Source organism: Pelmatolapia mariae, linkage group LG10_11 (genome assembly GCF_036321145.2).
Source record: "Pelmatolapia mariae isolate MD_Pm_ZW linkage group LG10_11, Pm_UMD_F_2, whole genome shotgun sequence".
In the NCBI taxonomy this organism is placed as follows: Eukaryota; Metazoa; Chordata; class Actinopteri; order Cichliformes; family Cichlidae; genus Pelmatolapia; species Pelmatolapia mariae.
The window spans coordinates 31,691,709-31,714,625 of NC_086236.1; the positions used below are offsets into that span (position 1 = coordinate 31,691,709).

General features: G+C 36.9%; 1 protein-coding gene across 3 annotated transcripts in view; it reads left to right on the forward strand.

The window, feature by feature from the left end:
- Positions 1-22,604, forward strand: part of ntm (neurotrimin) — a 537,843-nt gene extending 515,239 nt beyond the window's left edge. For 2 of the 3 annotated variants that reach the window (XM_063488323.1, XM_063488322.1), the window contains 5 exons: positions 9,631-9,759; positions 14,295-14,415; positions 14,676-14,827; positions 17,173-17,208; positions 20,153-22,604. In XM_063488323.1, coding sequence (XP_063344393.1) covers positions 9,631-9,759; positions 14,295-14,415; positions 14,676-14,827; positions 17,173-17,208; positions 20,153-20,253 — 539 coding nt within the window. In that variant the 3' untranslated portion in view covers positions 20,254-22,604. The remainder of the gene's footprint in view (positions 1-9,630; positions 9,760-14,294; positions 14,416-14,675; positions 14,828-17,172; positions 17,209-20,152) is intronic. The other variant, XM_063488324.1, reaches the window with a different exon arrangement.
- Positions 22,605-22,917: the final 313 nt, after the last annotated feature.

Genomic DNA, 22,917 nt, shown 5'->3' on the forward strand with positions numbered 1-22,917 from the left:
CGGAAGCAACTTGAAGAATAACTAGAAAAATTTGCATTTTCCTGCGAAAATGCTGTGTGGATGCCTTAACGCTGAAGCTGTCTGCTGAAAAGCTGAAAACGATGAAAAGTTGCATGGTGGTGAAAAAAAAATGCCACCCTGAGCGGGATTCGAACATGGCCATCCTGGTCTCAAGGCGGCTATTCATTTCCCTGAGCCAAAGCCATTCTTACAAAGAAAAGGTGGAGAGACGGATATTTCTGCTGAAATGAGCAGAAGCTGCTGAGAATTGTGCTGATAGGAGGTGAAAAGGCTGAAAATTTTGCAGAAAAGAGGTGAATCAGCAGAATTTCTGCAGAAAAGAGGAAAAGAAGCAGAAACTTGTGCTGAAAAGAGATGAATCAGCAGAGTTTCTGCTGAAAAGAGTTCTTTTTTTCTGAAAACAGCCAAAAAAGCTGGAATTTGTGCTGAAAAGGGGTGAAAAAAACGAAAATTTTGCTGAAAAGGGGTGAAGAAGCTAAAGTATACCAAATCAAAGTATTTGTGCCAAAACATAGTGTTTCTGCCATATTGTGGTACTACTACATTACAACATGAATACGGATTAAAGATGAAAGAAACTGGCAACAAATTCCTCCACTACAAACCAGTCTGATACCACTTCTTTGCAGTGTTCACGTTTACTAAGGCACTACCCAAAAGGCGCCACAAGAGGGCACTCCAACACAACAGATGACCTATGTACACTGATGCACTTAGTAACAGTCAGCCTCCTACTTAGCCAAAATGGCAAAATCCCATAATTTGGCACAAATACTATGATTTGGCAGACACTATGATTTAGCAGAGATAATATGATTTGGCAGAAATACTAAACTTTGGCACAAATACTATAATTGAGTACTTTAAGATGAAAGAAATACTATGATTTAGCAGAAATACAATGTTTTTGAAGAAACACTGTAATTTCACTCAAATACTATGAAATAGCAGTAATAATATGATTTGGCAGAAATACTATGTTTCAGTACAAATACTATGACAAAGCAGAAATACTATGACTTAGAAGTAATACTATAACAAAAGGGATTCCTCCAAATACTATGAAATTGCAGTAATTCTATGATTTGGCAGAAATACTGTACTTTGTACAAATACAATGCTTTGGTACAAATACTATATTTTGATTTGAATACTATGATTTGGCACGAGTAGTATGATTTAGTACAAATACTACGAATTGGCAGAAATACTGTCACTTAGTAGTAATACTATAACATAACAGATATAGTGTGATGTTGCAGACAGTCTATGTTTTTGCACAACTAGCACAATATGGCAGAAATACTATGATTTGGCACAAGTAATATGATTTAGTAGAAATACTCTTATTGGCAGAAATACTATGTTTCAGTACAAATACTACGATTTGGCAATAATACTGGGTTTTAGCACAACTACTGAGATTTGGGTGAAATACTATGATTTAGAAGAAATACTATGACTTCGTACAAATACAATGTTTTGGTTCAAATACTATGATTTGCAAAAAATACTATGATTTGGCACAAGTACCATGATTTAGTACAAATACTACGAATTCGCTCAAATACTATGAAATTGCAGTAATACTATGATTTTGAAGGAATACTATGGTTTGGTAGGAATACTATGCCTTAGTAGTAATACTATAACATAACAGATATATGACGATTTTGCAGACATTCTGGTTTTACACAAATACTATAATGTAGCAGAAATACTATGTTTTAGCAGAAATACTATGATTTGCTATAAATACTATGATTTGGCACATATACTGTATTCAGCAGATATACTATGAATAAATAGAGAGTGTACGACTTAGTAGTAATACTATAACATAATAGATATACTATGATTTTGCAGACAGTCTATGTTTTTGCACAACTAGCACAATGTGGCAGAAATACTATGATTTGGCACAAGTACTATGATTTAGTAGAAATACTCTTATTGGCAGAAATACTATGTTTCAGTACAAATACTATGATTTGGCAATAATACTGTGTTTCAGCACAACCACTGAGATTTGATTGAAATACTATGATTTAGAAGAAATAGTATGACTTCATACAAATACTATATTTTGGTTCGAATACTATGATTTGCAAAAAATACTATGATTTGGCACAAGTACTATGATTTAGTACAAATACTACAAATTGGCAGAAATACTGTGACTTAGTACTAATACTTTAACATAACAGATATACTGTGATTGAACAGACAATATGTTTTTGCACGAATAATACGATTTCGCTCAAATACTATGAAATTGCAGTAATACTATGATTTTGAAGGAATACTATGATTAGGTAGAAATTCTATGCCTTAGTAGTAATACCATAACATAACAGATATACTGTGATTTTGCAGACATAGTATGTTTTTGTACAAATACTACGATTTTGCTCAAATACTATGAAATTGCAATAATACTATAATATTGAAGGAATACTACAATTTGGCAGAAATAGTATGTTTGGGCACAAATACTGTGATTTGGCACACATACTATGATCAGCAGATACACTATAACATAACAGAAATTCTACGACTTAGTAGTAATACTGTAACATAACAGAAATTTTAATTGGGCACAAATAACATGATTTGGCACAAATACTATAATCAGCAGATATACTATAACATAACAGAAATTCTACGACTTAGTAGTAATACTATAACATAACAGAAATTTTAATTGGGCACAAATAATATGATTTGGCACAAATACCATGATTTGGCACAAATACTATGACTGGGTACAAATACTATGATTTGGCACAAGTACTATGACTTAGTACAAATACTATGATTTGGCACAAATACTATGATTTAGCAGAAATACTATGTTTTAACATAAATAATATCTTTTGACAGAAATTTCTGCTAAAAGGTACTATTTCTGCTTTTTAGCAGAAATACTGCAATTTTGCATAAATACTATGATTTTGGATAAATACTATGATTTGGCAGATATACTATATTCAGCACATATACTATAACATAACAGAAATACCTCCACCTACTAGTAATACTATAACATATCAGAAATGTCATGATTTGACACAAAAAAAACATGATTTGGCACAAATACCATGATTTGGCAAAAATACTATGATTACCTAGAATTACTATGATTGAGCACAAGTACTAAGATGTAGTAGAAGTACTTTGATTTAGCAGAAATACTATTATGGAGGAGTAATACTTTAACATAGGAGAAATACTGATACACGCGCACATACACAGAGTCTAAAGGGAACAGTGGCTGTTAAGAGTCTGGGCTTGGTATATCTAGGTCAGCTAAATTGGCTGCACCTGCTGTAATCAGCCCTTACACACACAGACACAGAGAGAAGTATGAGTCTTCTTCAGTGTATTTCTCACATTCAGGACTCCCCTCGAACAACTGGCCATAATTTCCTAACCGTAGGGGCTACAACGCTCATTCTGACACCGTTCTGTTCAGAAGAGATGGGGGAATCTGCAGGTCTTCATAATTCAGAGATAAAATATAAATTGTTGAAGATATTTGACTTGTAATACACTGTAACTGAGTAGAGGCGAAGCAAAACTGCCTCGACTTGCCCTCAAACAACGTTTTGTAACTCTAAATCTATACGGAGCATCAAAATCATTCTTTCACCATGAGAAACAGTAGGCTTTGGTGAACAGTCATGGAAATTTTCAGGTCTCTGTTGAAATCCATCAAAAAGATCTGACGAGAGAAAAAAGTTGCTCATTTCCAGAGTTTGAAATCTGAAGAGATCTGAGCAAGGCACAAATTTCCTACCCTCAAACAAATGTAATTCATGGCCAAACGGTAATAGGTGAGAAAAAAATTCTTGAATTGTGAGCATCAGGGGTGTCAGAATTTCTGCTGAAAAGAGGCAGAAGGTTCTGTATGTAGAAAAAGAAACACGATGAACCATGTGTGAAATAAATAAAGAAATGAAATGAAAGAACAACCTGATTCTGCTCAAATTCACCAATCAGAGTTACTGCCTCTGTCTGCTGTCTGGGTACTTGTATGTATTTCGGTCCATATTAGAAAAGCTGCTAAAATTATAAAACTTTGCAAAATTGTAATAAATGATCAATATAAATTACAAGTCTGTGATAGTGTATCAATTTTTAGTGAAAAATTTTTTTTGCCCAAGGTGGGCTTGAACCCACGTCCTTTGAGTTGCAGAGCCGTGTCATTACTGATTGCGCCACCTGGCAAGTGGGCGAACGGCTGAAAAACATAGACATGAGCAGTCAGAAAATAGATCGCGGTGAGCGGCGAAAAGCGCCGTTTTTTGGAGTTACAAAACGTCGTGTAACTCAAAAACTAGGAGGGCTAGCAGCATAATTCTTGTACTGGGTGAATCAGCGGACTTTGGTGCATTTTGACTGCGATTTTCATAGCTATTTGTACCTCCGTCGCGGAGATATGACGAGAGAAGGAACGGCTTCATTTCCAGAGTTTGAAGACTGAGAGAAGGACAGATTTCCACCCCTCAAACAAACGTAATTCATTGCTCAACGGTAAGATAATTGTAAAAACTGCTTCCACTGTGAGTGTCAGCAGTGTCTGAAGATATATTGGCACAAGCCTCATGTCCTAACTTTGCTTTGTTCAAGACATATGGCAATTTGAAAATGCCTCCCTTTACAGAATTTCAGCTCTGAATTTCAAAACCTCCCCATAGACAGTGAATGGGGACTTGTCACACCTTGTGTCACTTTGAGGCAAATTGCGAAAAAACGGTAAATCTCACAATAAAGATAGTGACATTGTGTGAAAGCCAGCAAAAATACCTACGTTTTGATGTATAATTTGTGGGGGTTGAGTGGAAATTGAGCGAGTAGCAAAAAGTTGTTCGGACATAAAGCGAAAATTCAGAACAGACCAGCACTCACTCTGAGTTAATTGCATAGCAACCATAGCAACGCATGTATTTTCTGAAAAATCACAGTTTTGGAACTGAAAACTTAAAGAGGTATAAAATTAAAACGGTAGAAGATCTGAAAAAGCTGAATCACACAGGAATAGCCCAATAATCTGAGAACATTTTAAAGTTTGAATGGAGTTTCTAGGTGAAAGTATAAGGAAGCAGTTAAGTTTCAAAAACAAGCAAGTTTTAGCAGAATTGTGGAAGTTTTCCATTCATTTCAATGGGACAAATTAAAGGAAAAAAGTGTAATATTTTAAAAAGTATAATAGTAATAAACACCAAAAGATATAGCCGGCATTAGCAGAAATAGCAGAACAGTTTAGAGTTTGAACGGAGAAAATCGGCTGAAAACTGAGGGAGTACTTAAGTGCCAAAAAGTGTACGGAAGCAACTGGAATATAGTGGAATAAAGAATAAAGAGAAACAGGAACTCAATAGTGTGGAAGCCCTTTAGGGCATCCACACAATAAAGAGAAACAGGAACTCAATAGTGTGGAAGCCCTTGAGGGCATCCACACAATAAAGAGAAACAGGAACTCAATAGTGTGGATGCCCTCTGAGGGCATCCACACAATAAAGTTTAAAGAGAAACAGGAACTCAATAGTGTGGAAGCCCTTGAGGGCATCCACACAATAAAGAGAAACAGGAAAACAATAGTGTGGATGCCTTGAGGCATCCACACAATAAAGAGAAACAGGAACTCAATAGTGTGGATGCTTCCAGCATCCACACAATAAAGAGAAACAGGAACTTTATTGTGTGGATGCTTCCAGCATCCACACAATAAAGAATAAAGAGAAACAGGAACTCAATAGTGTGGATGCCTTTCAGGGCATCCACACAATAATAAAGAATAAAGAGAAACAGGAACTCAATAGTGTGGATGCCATGAGGCATCCACACAATAAAGAGAAACAGGAACTCAATAGTGTGGATGCCTTTCAGGGCATCCACACAATAATAAAGAATAAAGAGAAACAGGAACTCAATAGTGTGGATGCCATGAGGCATCCACACAATAAAGAGAAACAGGAACTCAATAGTGTGGAAGCCCTTTGAGGGCATCCACACAATAAAGAATAAAGAGAAACAGGAACTCAATAGTGTGGAAGCCCTTTGAGGGCATCCACACAATAATAAATCCGAGGAACAGTAATATGTGTGCCTCTTGGCATAGGCACACATAATAAATCCGAGGAATAGTAGTATGTGTGCCTCTTGGCATAGGCACACATAATTAAAGGCGAGTAGTCATAGTTTTTGACCTTTGTGAAACTGAAAGAAAAAACTTATCCACTTTAATATTTAAACACTACTATGAACAGCTGAAATTGTTGTGTTTGTCACCTGCTTAGCATTTGATGAAAGGATATACTGTAAGAAGTGCAAGAAGTAAAGACCCTTTATGATTTGCTGGAGCTGGAGCATATTTCAGGTAGCATAGGGTGAGAGATGGAATACACCCTGGAAAGGTTACCAGTTTGACAGAACTAACATAGAGACAGACAACCATTTATACTCACGTTCACGCCTACAGCCAAATTAGCCTGTTCACCGGTTAAACCACAGCCTGGTGGTTTGGTCTAGGACCAAACACATCTTCATTTAGCATCCATGTAGATGATAAAAAATGACAGCTTTAATACTGCATTTAACTTTTTATTAGACTTAATTGGTTTCATTCTTAACACTTTATGATAATTGGTTAGACACTGGACAATAAATTTCATTACAATAGAAGTCCTTCTGAATGCACTTTAACTATATTTAAGGAGGTGATTCCTTCACTGTTATCTTTTCTTTAAGTTCAATTTTTATTTATATAGCACCAAATCATAACAGTTACCTCAAGGTGCTTTACATTGTAAGGTGAAGAACCTACAATAATACAGAGAAAACAGGAAACCCAACAATCAGATGACCTTTTAACAGGGAGAAACCTCCATCAGAATGAGGCTTAGGGAGAGACGGCTATCTGCTGCAACCATTTGGGTGTGAAGCGAGGAAGACAGCACATTACAATCCATGTGCCAACACAGTACCAAGCAGCTACTGAAATCTTTGCTCTCACCGAGGTGGAATAGTTTCTTAATCATGTTAGATCCTCTCTGGGTATGACTGTAGATGCTGTCTTCCCTTAAAAAGAAAGCAAGAAATCAGAGATTTTTGACTCCCTGGTATAATTCACAAATGTGCACAAAGCAGATGGAGTAGAGGCAATTGCATTGCACTCATTTAGAAAATCTTCATTTGGCCTCACAAATATATAAATATATAATATAAATAACCCCTCTGAGAAAAACAGGAACACCCCAGGTTTCTTTTCAGTACTTCAGCCAGGCTGATAAATAGTTGGAGCTCTGCTGAGCCAAGAAATTTTCTCACAAACTAAATTTACCCATTAGGGGAAAATTACTCACAACTCCCTCATAGATGTGTCATTAAGTATAGCAACTTTTTATAACAGCTGATATTTACTTAGACTCTTTCTCTCCTATTAATCTTTCTGAGTTAACTTCAATAATTTCTTTTTCTAAAAGATCAGTGTGCCTCCTAGACCCTATTTCAATCAGACTGTTGAAAGAAGTCTCACCATTAATTAGTGCTTCAATTTTAAATCTGATCCATCTATCGTTATTAACAGAAGACACACTAGAGTCTCTTAAGAGGGGAGTAATTAAGCCATTACTTGAAAAGACCTTACTTGATCTGTATTAGATAACTAGAGTGATTTCTGACCTTTGTTTTATTTCAAAAAATGTTGAACGAGTAGTTATTAGTTTATTTTAAGTTTCACTCAAGTTTCACTCATCTTATGGTGTTGAACAGTGTGCTCATCCCCGTGTTTGTTCTTAGTGCAGCATTCAAAACTGATGACCAGTATCTTACTACAGTGTGATTTGAATCATATCTGTCTGATAGATTCCAGTTTGTGTCTTCTTCATGCAGAAAAGTCAGTAATCGAGTTCTACGGGGTTCTGTGCTGGAACCAATTCTTTTTATATTATACATGCATCCACAGCATAATGTTATTAGAAAACACTGCATACCTTTTCTTTGAAAGCCAGATGATACCCATCTTAAATTTCCTAGTCCTTAATTCAGGCAAAACATATTCAGTCCAAACATCCTGGACATTGAACATGAAACATGGTGTCTAACCAGATACGTAGTTTAGAGGGCATTACCTTGGCATCCAGTAACACTGATGAATCTTGGAATAATTTCTGGTCAAATATGTCCTTTAGCATGCACATTAAACAAATATGCCTGACTACAGACATATTGCACCATTCAATTTCAGCATCACTCTAAGACAAAATATTTGTCTTTTTTTAGCAATAGTGTGCAAAAAAAGACAAATGCATTTATAACTTCCAGCATGGACAATTGTAATTTATTTTTGTCAGGGCACTCGAAAAGCTCCCTGAAAAGTCTTCACTTGATCATCTTGATTAACTCACCTCAGAGGAATTTGCAAAGTGACTTTAACTGACACTGTAGTCTCTATTGGCAAATTCTATTATCCTCTTTTGAGAGAAAGCAGAAAGGGAACAAGAGGAGCATAAATGGAACGGAGTGGAACCCGTACACCTATGTGAGCTCTCTTGATACTCCACATCAGGTGAGTGTGTCACTGTGCGTCAGTGAGGCATTCTATCCCTAACAGCTTTCCCAGGTGCAATTCAATAATGTCCCTAAACCCAGCAAAGTGAATCCATGCACAGTTTATTACTGTCGCCTTCCAGCATCTTGGGAGGAAGCTTGAAGTCAATTATGTCTTTTGTTCTTTATGTTGAGTGCTGTATTAAGTGTCTCTGTCAAGCATGTCAAATTGATACAATGAGAAAAAGTGTGGCTGGGATTTTGCCCTCTTCTTATTCTCAGATCTCAGTAGTAGTCCCAGTGTGCTTGTACTCTTGAGAGGCACACACAAAAGAATAGAACATGAAAATTCTGACAGACGAGTGATAAAGAGTAGGCACCGAACAAAGCATTAATCACCAAATTCTGTAGCACCCTATGAAAAATGTTAAATCAAGAACTGGTCTTGGTCAAGAATTGGTGCTACAGAGTGCTACAAGAAACATGAGAATAAGACAGACTTACTTTACAAGTGCAGGTTTTGGCACATTGTGTTAGAATTTGGCCTGTCACGCCCGATCAGGATCTGTCTTCATTCCTGCTGTTGCCAAAATCCACCCTTTCATTTTTGTCTACATATCCAATTTAGGGTCACGGGGCGGATGTAGCCTATCCAAGCAATGAAAGGTGGAGAGGTGGGATACATCCTGGAAAGGTTGCAAGTTTGCTGCAGACAACTATTCACAACTATTCACACTCATATTCACTCCAATAGTTGGAAACGAGCTTCTCTTTTTTTTAGCAAAATAAATTGATTTTTTTTCTTTACAATTTTTGTTGCTGTGTATCGCATTTAAATGAAGTGCAATTCAGTAGACGTAGGTGAATTATAGTTATAGTGTACAGCTGCAATGATCCATGAGCCCTTGTAATCAATATATTCCTTCTTCCCTTTTAAGGTGTCCTGCAGGCACACAGTTGGTGAAAATACTGAACATGGCCACAGCTGTTGACTTGTCATATTATCTCCAAATGACCCTCTCCAATCTCTCTCTCTATGTGTGTGATCTTTCACAGGGGATCTGGTGTCAGATGATGAATACTTGGAAATCCCATCTATATCCAGACAGAAAGCAGGAACGTATGAATGCACAGCTGTCAATGATATTGACACAGACGTGCAGACTGTAGACATCACCGTCAACTGTGAGTCGACTGCTAAATGTTTCAAAAATTCACACAAATGATACTAAATTGTGCCACTTTTAATGGGACAATGTTGGATGGGTGATCATGGAAAAAATACAGTCTATTCTTGTGAACTGTGTGGATTTTTGTTTCACTATTTCAGTACCTATCAGACTGACATTGATCAAAATTCTGTAATGTCTAATATATCTATCTTCTTCCATTTTTGATTCAGGGTTGAGCTGTCATAAATCAAGGGGCAGGGTACACCCTAGACCAGGGGTTGGCAACCTGCGGCTCCGGAGCTGCATGCGGCTCTTTAGTCCGTATAGTGCGGCTCCGCGTGGCTTGGGAAAATAAATTAGAAGTATTTAACTGAAGTGTATTTTATTTATGTTAGTTCTTTTTTCAACTTGTAGTTCTACATTGGAAGATTATTGTGATATTGAAATATAAAAATAAAATTATATTTTATTATTTTTTCATCATTCAAAATAAGCGTCACACTTGCAGAATCCGGTGTACCTGCCGAAACGCCATGCATTTATCGAGACTTTCAACCCCAGGTAGGCCAATTATGGATCTTCGGATCCACATTATGTCAGCAACTATTTTAAAAACAAACACCGCTCGCGCCTCACAGACGACAGCTTACAGTCCTGCGTAAAGATGAAAGTGACTTCGTACAGCCCCGATTTGCAGACGCTGTGCGCAGAGGTTCAGGAGCAGAAGTCCCATTGTAAACATACCACGGCAGACCCGACGATGTTTGCATGAACATGCTTTTCAGCATCTCTTTATTGACCACTTTTCACACACGGTTGCTGTACGCATACAGCCGGCTGTAGCTTTTCAGCTCACAGCCCGACACATATCAACAACAACACAACAGCATAGATGGCACAGACGTTAAGGCGGCGAGGCGTGATTGCGGGTGCCGCTCAGGTGCGTCCGCCTCCCCTGCAGACCACGCCCCACCACACACATTAACGTGGTAAAATACATATTTAGGCAGAATTTTGCAAATATGTATTTTTCATTTTTTAGCAGCATAGTGCTTTTTTTCCAATTACTTTTTAAAAGTCAGGTCAAGGCTCCAAAAGCCCAAAGGAGATATAAGGGTGGCGGCTCACAACAGTTTTTCTTTGCTACATGGATCATTTTAGTTCAGCTGGGTGTCTTTCCTTTTGTTATATTTCTTTAAGAGTTCAAAATGTGTTAATTACATAAATAAAATGTAATTTTCTCTGTAGCACTTCATGGATTTCATAAGCAACACAACTTAGTTTTTCACACAAAACATAAAGGTAGAAAACAATATATACAGTGTTATCTTCATTTTAGATGTCAAAAAGTATTTGCGGCTCCCAGTGTTTTCTTTTACGTTGAACCCGGGTCCAAATGGCTCTTTGGGTCTCAAAGGTTGCTGACCCCTGCCCTAGACAGTTCACAAATATGTTGCAAGGCTACAATCCAGTTTCCTCAGCACATTCCTTTTCTGTCCAATTTCAGTTATTGGTGACATTGATTCTGTATGATAATGTTTTGCTTTGTTTTGTGATGTCATGTGCACATCGCTTCTACTTTTTTTCCCACAATGCCTGTATTCTGATGTGTTGTTGGGTCCAGCAGTCATCAAGGACGAATATAGAATAATTTGTATCACTTTCCTGCTGATTTGGATGGAAGAAGATAAAAAAAAAGATTTATCTGATACAGCAGCATTAGATAAATAGTAGTATCAGTAATAATCTATTTGAATTTTTCAAATTACCAGTATTTGTTTGAAACTATATTTGACCATTTAACATTTTTACATTTATATTTTCCTTTTCTCATCTAGTTTTTTCTCTCTCACCTCCTCGATTTCTACTCTCCTCCTCATCTTCATTTCATCTTCTTCCTCCTCACCTGAAGCCTCACTCCTAAACCGAAGAATATGAAATTGTTTATTTATTTTTGATATTTTCCCAGTTGGTTTATCATGAGCGTATCAGGCATGTGACCCTCCTGTCTCCATACAGCTGACAAACAACATGTTATAAGCTAACATTACCCCAGATAATTTTAGAAACTAGTATCTTAAATCTCTTTACGTACTTTTTCTTTGATAAAAAGGTTTAATACATTCTCACATCACATTTATTTTTTAAGTGTGAGGATACGCTCATTAGATCCACTTAAAACACATTTTCAGTAACAGAGGCAAAAACAGAAAAATATGAATATCATTAACAGTTCACCTGTATGACAGAGTATTAGGGACACATGAAGAAAAAAAATATTATTGAGCATTTTTAAATTTAAAGTTGAATTTAAAGAAAAAGTCAAAATACTTTTTCTGTATTTTGAGAAAAAAATACACAATAAGTTTCATTAAGTCATCTCCACAAGGCATTTTGTAGTGGATATAGCATCCGTGGTAGTTTGCCTTCTTGAAACATCAACTGCAATCTCCATATTTTGATTTTTTTTTTCTTGAAATAGTATTTTTAACTTTTTTGCTTGTTACCCATCTTGACCCAGATACTCATGCTTGGATCATAAAATTACAGACCCCTGGGCAGAAATGTTTTCTGGGCCCTAGCCGACTTGTTTTGAGGATAAGATTTCTTTCTGCAATAATCAGACATATTGATAGTACACAGAATAGTTTGAAATGCAAAGGCTGTACCTTTGAGAAAAAAGTTATAAACACAACACAACTTTACTAAAACCTCTAAAGTAACTTACATTAAATTAAAAAGGATGAAAATACTGTTTAATTAAAGTTTTTGCATGCACACCTGTTGTCATCTCCCTCCCTCATTCTCTCTCTCTGTCTGTTTTACTTGTGATCTTCTCATCTTTTACCTCCTTTCAACAATTCTTGCCATTGCCACAGTCCTGCTCCCAGATGACTGTTGAAGAAATAACAGAAATATTTCCTGTAAACTTGCTTTTTGGGTTATGAGGAAAGCCTGGCTTCTTCATTTAGAGCCATTCAAACCTTTGGGTCATAGATTTTCCTTGATTGTGAGCTGCTAACCACAAGATTAGCTTGCATGGCAGTGGCATCTACTAGCTAGTTGACTTAGGGAGAGACCACTAGCAATGTAGATGAAAAAGGGAGAGATAGAATATAGACTACTGTATTTAAATAAAGACAACTGTATTTGGCCAATTTTTGTAATAAAAAATATCATATCTACTTTTTGATAATTTGTGGTTTAAGATCGCATGCCCATAATGCCCACCGGACAATCTGGCCCAGAAAATACTGATAAGCATCCAAACTTTTGTAGGGCTTCAGATCTCGTATAATTGATTTGCTGGTGATAACATAATTATTTAAATCATGTAGAGTGAAGTCAGGGACAGTGCCAGATTTGCACAGTATCAGTAAACACACTGAAGGAGTTCGGTAAAGATCCATCTTTAGCACATTACGAGCAATATGCTCCCTATGAATGTGTTTCATTTCCTCTGAGACAGTATATATACTTTTGTTTACTATACTATAGTTGCCATAGTTTACTTCAGCTACATAATGTATAATGTTACTTCACGTGTCACGATAAATTACATGTCTGCACACCTCATAACTTTCTGAGTTCTCTAATCATAAAAGCTTTTCCATCTGCAGAACAACTACCCAGAACTACTGATTTGGTTGGAGTTTTTTTATGATCACATTATGATTTCTGACTTGGTTATTAGTTGAAGCCTGCGACCTTTATCTACAGGATTTTATTTATTATTACTACTACTACATGATTGGCTGACTGGGGTTAAGGTTAGGGTTAGAAGTATGTGCTCTGGAAGTATGCGCTATTTTAAATGAAAGATACGTTCAAATTAGAACTACTTTGTTATTAAATTAACCTATATCTAATAATAGTCTAATGCATGTAGCATGGTTAATTTACCTTTTTCTGTTTAATTGTGGGTAAATTAGCTGATTTTCAGGAAATTAATCTGCAACCTTAATCATCGGTTCATTTGTCAAACCTAAATGCCAAATGCTATATAAATCATTAGCACATAGTAATAATGATTGCTGTTGCTTTTTGGCCTATTTGACAAAAAATGGATTTTGTGGCATTGAATTATACTTTATACAAGTTGCTTTTTCATTGTTTTACTTTATTTTTGCAGTACAAGTTATTATTCATGTTGTCTGTGTGTAGTTACCATTTTTAGTTACCACAGAGAGCCCTGAAATCAAAGCAAGTTTGAAAGGCCCATGAGCAGTAGCTGACTACTTGGGCACATTTACCTATATTTTGGACATACAGCTAACAACTATTATTTATATGTCTATGATACAGAGGTAAGAAAATTGGTCATTAAAACCTGAACAGTTATTTTCTTCACATCATACTCTAACACTATGCAGTTTCAACACTGTACTAAGTATTATGTATAATTTGAATGATATTATCTGTTCACTTGTGGTTGTGGCATAGAGTCAAGACAGGAAAATGCCATGACCTCTGTCTCCTGATTATCAATGCTTGTGCTGCCGTTTACTCCCGCACACAACATTCCTGTGTGTTTCTGTCTGGTTGTAGATGCTCCAGCTGTGTCAGAGGGCAGAGATGTTGGAGTGACACTGGGCCAGAGAGGAGTGCTGGAGTGTGAGGCTGATGCAGTGCCTGAGGCAGATTTTGAATGGTACAAAGATAACAGAAGGTAATTGTTCTTACATTTGCATTTTAAATAGGCAAATTAAAGGTATGTGAATATGTGCGTGTGCCTTTGTGTGTGTGTGTGTGTGTGTGTGTGTGTGTGTGTGTGTGTGTGTGTGTGTGTGCACAAGTTACTGATGGTTAATGATCTGCTGTGAAATTTATAGTCCCAATACTATCTAAACTGATTTTTAAAAAAAAGTGTGGAAAAAAAGTCAAAAAGAAAACATGAACGATATGATTTGATATTTTTCACTCATTTAGGATCTTTAATGACTTTGATGGTATGGAGATTGTCAGTACTGGATTAGGATCAAAGCTGACCTTCTTTAATGTGTCTGATGGAGATTATGGCAACTACACCTGTGTTGCCATCAACACACTTGGGAGTTCAAATACAAGCTTCCTTCTGTTTGGTAAGTACATTTATGATACTTGACAACAGGAACTATAACTAAGATTGTGTAATATGTTAGATTTGTACAAACGTTGTTGTATGCAGTCATTTTATTTTGATGTTTAGTTGCTGCATTTGACCGTGTCCCTCGGGGTGTCCTGTGGGAGGTGCTACGGGAGTATGGGGTGTCTGGTCCATTGCTACGGGCCATTCGATCCCTATACAACCGTTGCAAGAGCTTGGTTCGCATTGCCGGCAATAAGTCGGATTCGTTCCCGGTGGGTAACTGGCTCTGCCAGGGCTGCCCTTTGTCACCGATTCTTTTCATAATTTTTATGGACAGGATTTCTAGGCGCAGCCAAGTGGCGGAGGGCTTTCACTTAGGTGGCCTCAGAATCTCATCTCTGCTTTTCGCGGATGATGTGGTTCTGTTGGCTTCATCGGGTGATGGCCTCCAGCTCGCACTGGAATGAGGATCAGCACCTCCAAATCTGAGGCCATGGTTCTCAGCCGGAAAAGGGTGGAGTGCCCACTCCGGGTCGGGGATTAGTTCCTGCCCCAAGTGGAGGAGTTCAAGTATCTCTGGGTCTTGTTCGTGATTGATGGGAGAAGGGAGCCGGAGATCGACAGGCGGATTACTGATGCGGACGCTGCACTGGTCCATCGTGGTGAAGAGAGAGCTGAGTGTAAAAACGAAGCTCTCAATTTACCGGTCGATCTACATCCCTACCCTCACCTATGGCCACAAGCTGTGGGTACTGACCGAAAGAACAAATGAGCTTCCTCCAAAGGTTGGCTGGCCTCTCCCTTAGAGATAAGGTGAGAAGTTCAGCCATCCGGGAGGGGCTCAGAGTAGAGCCGCTTCTCCTCCACATCGAAAGGAGCCAACTGAGGTGGTTCGGGCATCTGACAAGGATGCCTCCTAGGCGCCTCCTGGGTAATGTGTTCCGGGCATGTCCCACCGGGAGGAGGCCCCGGGGCAGACCCAGGACACGCTGAAGAGATTATATCTCTCGGCTGGCCTGGGAACGCCTTGGTGTTCCCCCGGATAAGCTAGAGGAGGTGGCTGGGGAGAGGGAGGTCTGGGCTTCTCTGCTTAGGCTGCTGCCCCTGCGACCCAGCCCCGGATAAAGCGGAAGAAGATGGATGGATGGATAGTTGCTGCTAATCAGGTCATTCTTGCAGTGGTCCTCATTATCACTAAGCTGGGTCTTTAATCACTGTCACATGCAGTGACCAGAGTTGCACTCTACAGCCCAAGATGGTACTTGTTGTGCTGCTGTGGAGCCTCTCAAACCAGAACCTGCAGCCAGTGGAGAATTTTTTATGTACTGTACACTGAGCTCACCAAGGCTGCAAAGCAGAATAAGTCACCGAATACAGTCCAAGACGGTTTCATTAACCAAGTACTACCCTGGGTGCATGTCTTTAACTTCACTATCTCCACTGTTCTGTCCTCTGTGAAGTTATAAATCTCACCAGAAAGATTTGAGAAGTGGAGAGTTGCATCTTATTTTAAAAATGTATTGGATTCACTGTGCTGTTCCTGTGTCTGACATCATGTCCTCTTCATCTGCTCTGCTTATTTAATATGGCTTCCATCAAAAATAAGGCCAAACTATAGTCAGTGAGTGAACAGCCACTTCTGTGACTAGACTGATAAATGTTTTGTTGGCATGTTTAAGTATCTATGTTTTGGCTAAAGTTATAATTTGTATAATTTGTTAAATCCCAGGTTAGGCTTTGTTTGTTTGTTTTGTCATGATAATATATGTGTAATATTATACAGCAAATTAAGGGGACTGCTGAGCATACACCCTCGTGTACACAATCATGGCTTATTTGTGTGTGTGGCTCCTGAGTTCTCTGCTCACACAAAAGGAAAATAATTGTGTGGTAATAAATACCTGTGCTATACATATAAGTCTATAGAACTCTTGGAAATCAGTTATCAAGCCTGTGTGAGCTTTAAATACACTGTTCTCATGTAAGCATTAAAATTCTTTCTGAAATCATACTGCAATGTCTGAATAAAGCCTTAAAAAATATTTATATGACAGACGGCCATTCAAATAATAATAAAAAAATTTCTTTACACATCTGATGGAAGGTCCTTGTTACATATTGCATTGTTAAAGGGTCTTTATTTGGAGAGTGCACAGATGTTTGCTGTTCTTAAAATTTTGCTAAAATTACTTTATTTGTGGTACTTAAAACACAGTGTTTTGCCTTTAGGGCCCCACCTTTGCTTTTATAAATGGGCGTTGCTGCTGTTTTGTCAGTTGAACTGTCTGAAACTGATATTATTATGTTGCTTTTCTGTTTCTGACACGTTGCTCTGTTCAATTTGTTTCCCTGGTATAGTGGTAATTGAACCCACTAGCTCAACACTTTTGCAAGGTTAGTATTCAACACCAGCATGAACGTCAGCTGTCGAGGATCAATAGTATTAATTGCATGCTGGAACCTGTGGAACATTGCCATTTTCACAATTGTAAGTTAGGCTGCATTAGAATTTCAGAGACAATGAGTCTCTGCTACATTTGAAAAAAAGTGAAATCATTTGTCTTGGCTTTTTGAACCAGTCAAAATTGCACTTTAACCCTCTGTGGTTTTATTGAATTGACATGTTAGAGTTCTTGTGTGGTAAGCAGGATCTCTGAGGACGGTGAGCAGCAAAGGAAACTGACATGTGCGAATCTGTGAAAATGGTCAATGAAGTCTGTTTCATTAACTGTGTTTCATCTTTTTCTTCTCAAACCTAACTGCCTCTCTGTGTGACATCGGCTTCATTTTGATTCTTTGCATGCGCTTTTTCTAATGTAAGTATTTATCATGTTTGTTTGTTCTTCTGTGATCCATTGTACCAATATTTGCTGCATTTCAACTGTACATGCTACAGAAGAAAACCAAACAAAATTGCAAATTTCTTGTGTGAATCTGTGCACATTTTGAGGTCCAGCACTTTTAACGTGTGAAACTGCAGAGATAAACACCACACCTACTTTGCCATTTGATTTGTCCTTGTGACTGCGACCAGCAGTCCATTCACATAACAGAATTGTATTAATGACTTTGATTTGGACTATAACTATGAGTGATTTTCATTATTCTAATTAGCAGTAGGGGGGATTAGGAATAATCCACTGTGGAAGGATAATTGGATACATGCCCCCAAAGGAAACTTGTGGAAAGCCAAGGGAAATGAGTAGTCATTGTTTTACCAATTTCAATGTAAAAATGTAAAAATGATCCAAAATCCTTATATAATACACTCATTTAGAACTTGCCTCATCCCGAAAAAGGGCATGATGAAAATATTACATGCTTTTATTCATAAAATGCATCATGCAATACTTTGGTAATTTTAGCAATGTGTTAAAAATATCAGTGCTGGAATACTGCATTTCAATTTGAATAAGTATTTTAAATCACTTCTCAATCCTAAGAATGTCCTTGAAAAAACAACCTTGCTGAGCACGATTCATTTTTATCCTACTAAACCTTTGAGCAGTTCATGTCATCTTGATCATCACACTCAAAAACACTAAAGAAGAGTTTTCCTTTAAATATAGTTTTTTGACAGTGCTGTTACTTCCTCACTGAGATTACTTCCTTACTCTGCTTCTCTTTGTTCATCTTTCATTATCATCCAGACTTCATAACACTATTCACTGTTATGTGCTAAATAAATCAGATCCAAAGATGAATGATGATGATTAATTTACAGTTGCTACTTACAACAAATACAGGAAAAAAAATGCTGCATCGTCAGTGATGTTAAAAAAACAATAAATTACAACACAGTTTAACAAAAAAACAAACTGTAATAGAAACCTGAGGGACTTTAAAGTAGGATCCATGGCATTTATCACTTGCTATAACTTAAAACTTCAGCCAGCACGACTTTTTAACACCAGCAAGATGGGCATTTTGACCCTCTGGCATTTTCAAAATCCTGTAATTCTATTAAAATAAAACCTCATCATCTCAAATTTCATGACTTTAAAAAAAATGGGATTATTCATCAAATTTGGAATTTTGGAATGTTTGGGATCAAAAGAAAACCAAATGTCCACTTTTACCTAGAACCCACCTTTGACTGTTATAACATCAGCCAAAAGCTAGTTATATGTGACTGATAAATAAATATATAGGGGACTGTAGTTAGATTAAAAAAAACAGGGCTGAGTATGGGATTTTGAGCGGAAGCAGGGGGAGTGCGTAACCGAAAGCATGGAGAAGTGGCAGGTTGCTTTCTCTTCTGAGCAGCATGGGAATTCATACCTAAAGTGAACAGAGAGTCTAGACTGTGAAGAACTAATCCAAACAAATGAATAGTGAAATCCAGAGCACATTAGTAAAACAGGTTTTAGGCCTGACCCGGACAGCTGGGGAGGTGAAGCTGCAGATTGAGAATTGGGGAGCAGTGTGAACACTGAATGGGAGGCTGCACTTTGGTGATTTTGAGGCAGATGTAAAAATGGACGAGATGATCAACTTGGACATTACTACTTTTACAATAATTATTTAAAATGCATTTTTTTTCCTTTTGTGTAGCCTGCGTTGAGATCAATTTTAAAATGTAAACAATCAACTGAGGGGTCAAAATCACTCCTCCTGGCAGTTACAGTGTTAATTACTGTGTTCCCAGATTCTCGCTATGCAAATATCCTGCATTTCTTTTTCCTAACTCTAAACATTAAAAAATCTTATGTTTTGTGGAGAAACAAAAAAAGGTATAGATAATACAGTTAGTCACTTTTTCAGGCTCTTGGTTTAAGTCATTGTTAACTTTATCAGTATTAAAACATAATTGTTGCCATACAGTCTGTGGGTGTGCATTGTCAAACAACTTTTTAAAGCACATTCTCAATTTCCCTCAGCTGAATGTGTACTGAATTTTTGCTGATATATTAACCATTGACATTTTGTAGCTGTGTAATGTTTCTTGTTATGAATGCAAAACCGTTTGCAAGATAACCCTAAACCTTTCTATGGCCATTTGCTGGAACATACCATCAAAGACACAACCAAGTGTCCCTAAAATTGAACTCTAATATATTGTAGCAAAAACTTCTGCATCAAAATTGCAGTACTGTGACCTTTAAATTCTGTTTTCATGCCATCTTATTAAGATGACATACAAACCATAATCACTGTTACAGCTCTTATTACTCTTTAAGTTGTTGTTTAAAAAAAACCCACACATATGTTTGTAATGCTGGATTGTTCACAGACGGGAGGTTTATTAACTTACTTCAAGTAGTGACACATCAAAAGAAGAAAACTCCTTAGTGGTGAAACTTACCCAGATGTTTTTCCTCATTCTATCTCCTGTCAGGACCGAGAGCAGTTCAGGATGGCAGCGGCGGTGCAACGAGTGTGCACTCACACAACTGTCTCCTCTTCATTATGATTCTGTCCTTCCTGCTTAGATTTTGAAGATAAATTGAGTTGAACTCCAGTGTTTTGTGTGTGTGTGTGTGCCTGCGTGTGTGTGTGTGTATGTGTGTGAGTGTGTGTATGCGTGGGAGTGTGTGTGTGTGTGCGTTTTTGTTTTTTCCAACTGAAACCATAAACTGATGCACATTAAGTGCATGATTTAATCTGCACTGTATTGATGTTGACCCGCTAAACAAGTATGTCATTGAGGGTTTTTTGTTTTTTGTTTTTTTGAGATTTCAAGGATGTAACAAATGTTTCACCTTTTAATTGAATTTTGTTGGATATTTTTCTCTTTGAATCATATTATTCTGGATTGTCTCTTTTTACCTGTGATTCTAAAAAAAAAAGATTTTTAAAGTGGTGTCTCTTATTTTTAAAAAGTGTCTCTTAATCAAATGGATTTGTCTTGAATTTAACCACACTGAATATTCATGTCTATTCCAGGAAACAGCAAATTTACAGCAAATATAAGAAGTGAATGCTAAATACCTCAAATTTAAACTGAAAGAGTAAAACACAAGGTTGCCCTGAGGCTGAAAACCTGGTATTGTCATATTTTAATGTGTAATAATTATCGTTTTGTCTGGTTGTTGAAAGCAGAATTGTAGTATTTTTGTTCCCACCATTATAGTGATATATTTGCACTTGTGCTATGCTAATCTTTTTAATTATATTTTTTCAATTATGTGTAGTTTTAAATATTTTTAAGAACGGGAAATATGAACTTTTAATTATTTGGGACAAACCTCTTACTTTCATCTCTTTGTCATTTTTTGTTCTTTACTCGTACTGGTTGTATACAAAAATGTTGTCAAAATTATTATAATTATAATTATGTTAGACTTTAATATTTACAGATGGAGGGAATGTTAGCTACACTTGTATGGAGTGGACATCTTACTTAAGTAATGCAAACCTATTAATGCTATTGATATTTGTTTAATATCATACCATGTATACATGCTCTAGAAATTGTTCCTGTTTATGTTCTAAACCAGCACTGGAGGGATACAGAACAGTCGTTTTGAGTAGATTAACACAAAATAAACTCTTTCTGCATGTATTTAGACACAAATAACCCAAAGACTATATTTCATATACTTCCTGTTTTTCAAATCACCAAACAAAGACACTGATTTTTAAGTACTGTCTTCTCATTAACTTCAGAGTAAACTAGAGGTCTTCATGGGTACAAAAATGTCTGTCTGTGCAAAAATGTACCACAGTGAATTAAAGTGGATTTGCCTATTTTTTTTTAATATTGACCCAGAAATAATATAGAAATAACACCTGGGTTAAATGGATGAAAACTTAAAAACTTTCTCCAAAAAAAAAAGGTCAGAAAAAATAGGTCAGAAATAAAGACTATATGTAAAACGTGGCATAACTGCAAATGAGCATTTATGCCACTGTGACATAACTGCTCATTTGCAGTCTTAAGAGTTCCTTTTTCATTGTCAACCTGAGGAAATTATTCACTACCATACAATAGTAACTTGAAGCATACATTGTTTCATCATTATCTGTAAATTAAACTATAATGCACAAAGTGAAAATCATATTATACTGAAGGTGTATTGAAAGTAGGAGCTGAGACCATAAACTTATAAGAAAAAGGTTGAATTAGCAAACATTTTACAGTAAAGACTTTCAGACTTCTGTTGATTTGGACTTTATAAATTAAGCAATTATCCTTAGCCTATTAGAATGAAGGCAGATTTAAGGTACTTTTGCTGCCACTTCACGATTTAGACTTATAGGCTAAGACCCATCTTTAGTATTTTGTCCATTATCCAGTCCTATACAGATCTACTGACATGGGTAGACTCATGAAGACCTTTAGAGTAAATGTGTTGTCTTTTGACACAAGTAAAATACAAAATCATTGATACTCTTAAACCAAAATGTACAGTATAGGAGTCAGATTGTGAGATGTTGGTCAGAAGATTTAATAATTTTAGACTTTACTGTAGAGTATGCAAGCCAACTGCAATAACTGAGACTGATTAAAGGTCTCAGCAAATAGGCCACAACAGTTCTTATCATCTGATATATAACTTGCATTACCAGAAAAGACAGAATATATGAGAAAACCAGAAAATCATATGTTTCACTATGGACAAACATCAGTACAGGCAGAGTGTCACAGGCAGCAAACAATCAGCAGACCTCCTTTACCATATTTCATTGTGAGCATGAGAATTTTATGCAACAATCTGTAACCTCTCACAAAATGACAGGAAGAATTAAAGCTGGTAATTTCTCTCTTTCATATCTCTCACTTTGAAAAGAGATTTGTACCAATTGCCAGACTCCGCCCCCCCCCCAATAAACGTATTGTCTTTTAACATGGGTATGCTTTTTTGTTATTTAGTGACAATAACAAAAAATGTACATCTGGTGTTGAACTACTGGCTTTTGTAATGAGAAGGACGGTTTTAAGACATTGTGCATCCCTTGCAAAATGCTGTTTGTTTTTACTGTCAGTTTCTATCAGAGTTTTTGCATTTGAAGGTTTCCATTAACACTGCAACAAACAAGAACAGTGAATTAAAACAAATTACTATGTCTGTTTAATGATGGGAGATGTTGCCTTTCTTATCTTCTGAAAGTTATTTCTTAATCACACCTAAAAGGAGGAAAGGGTACACAAAAGCAATG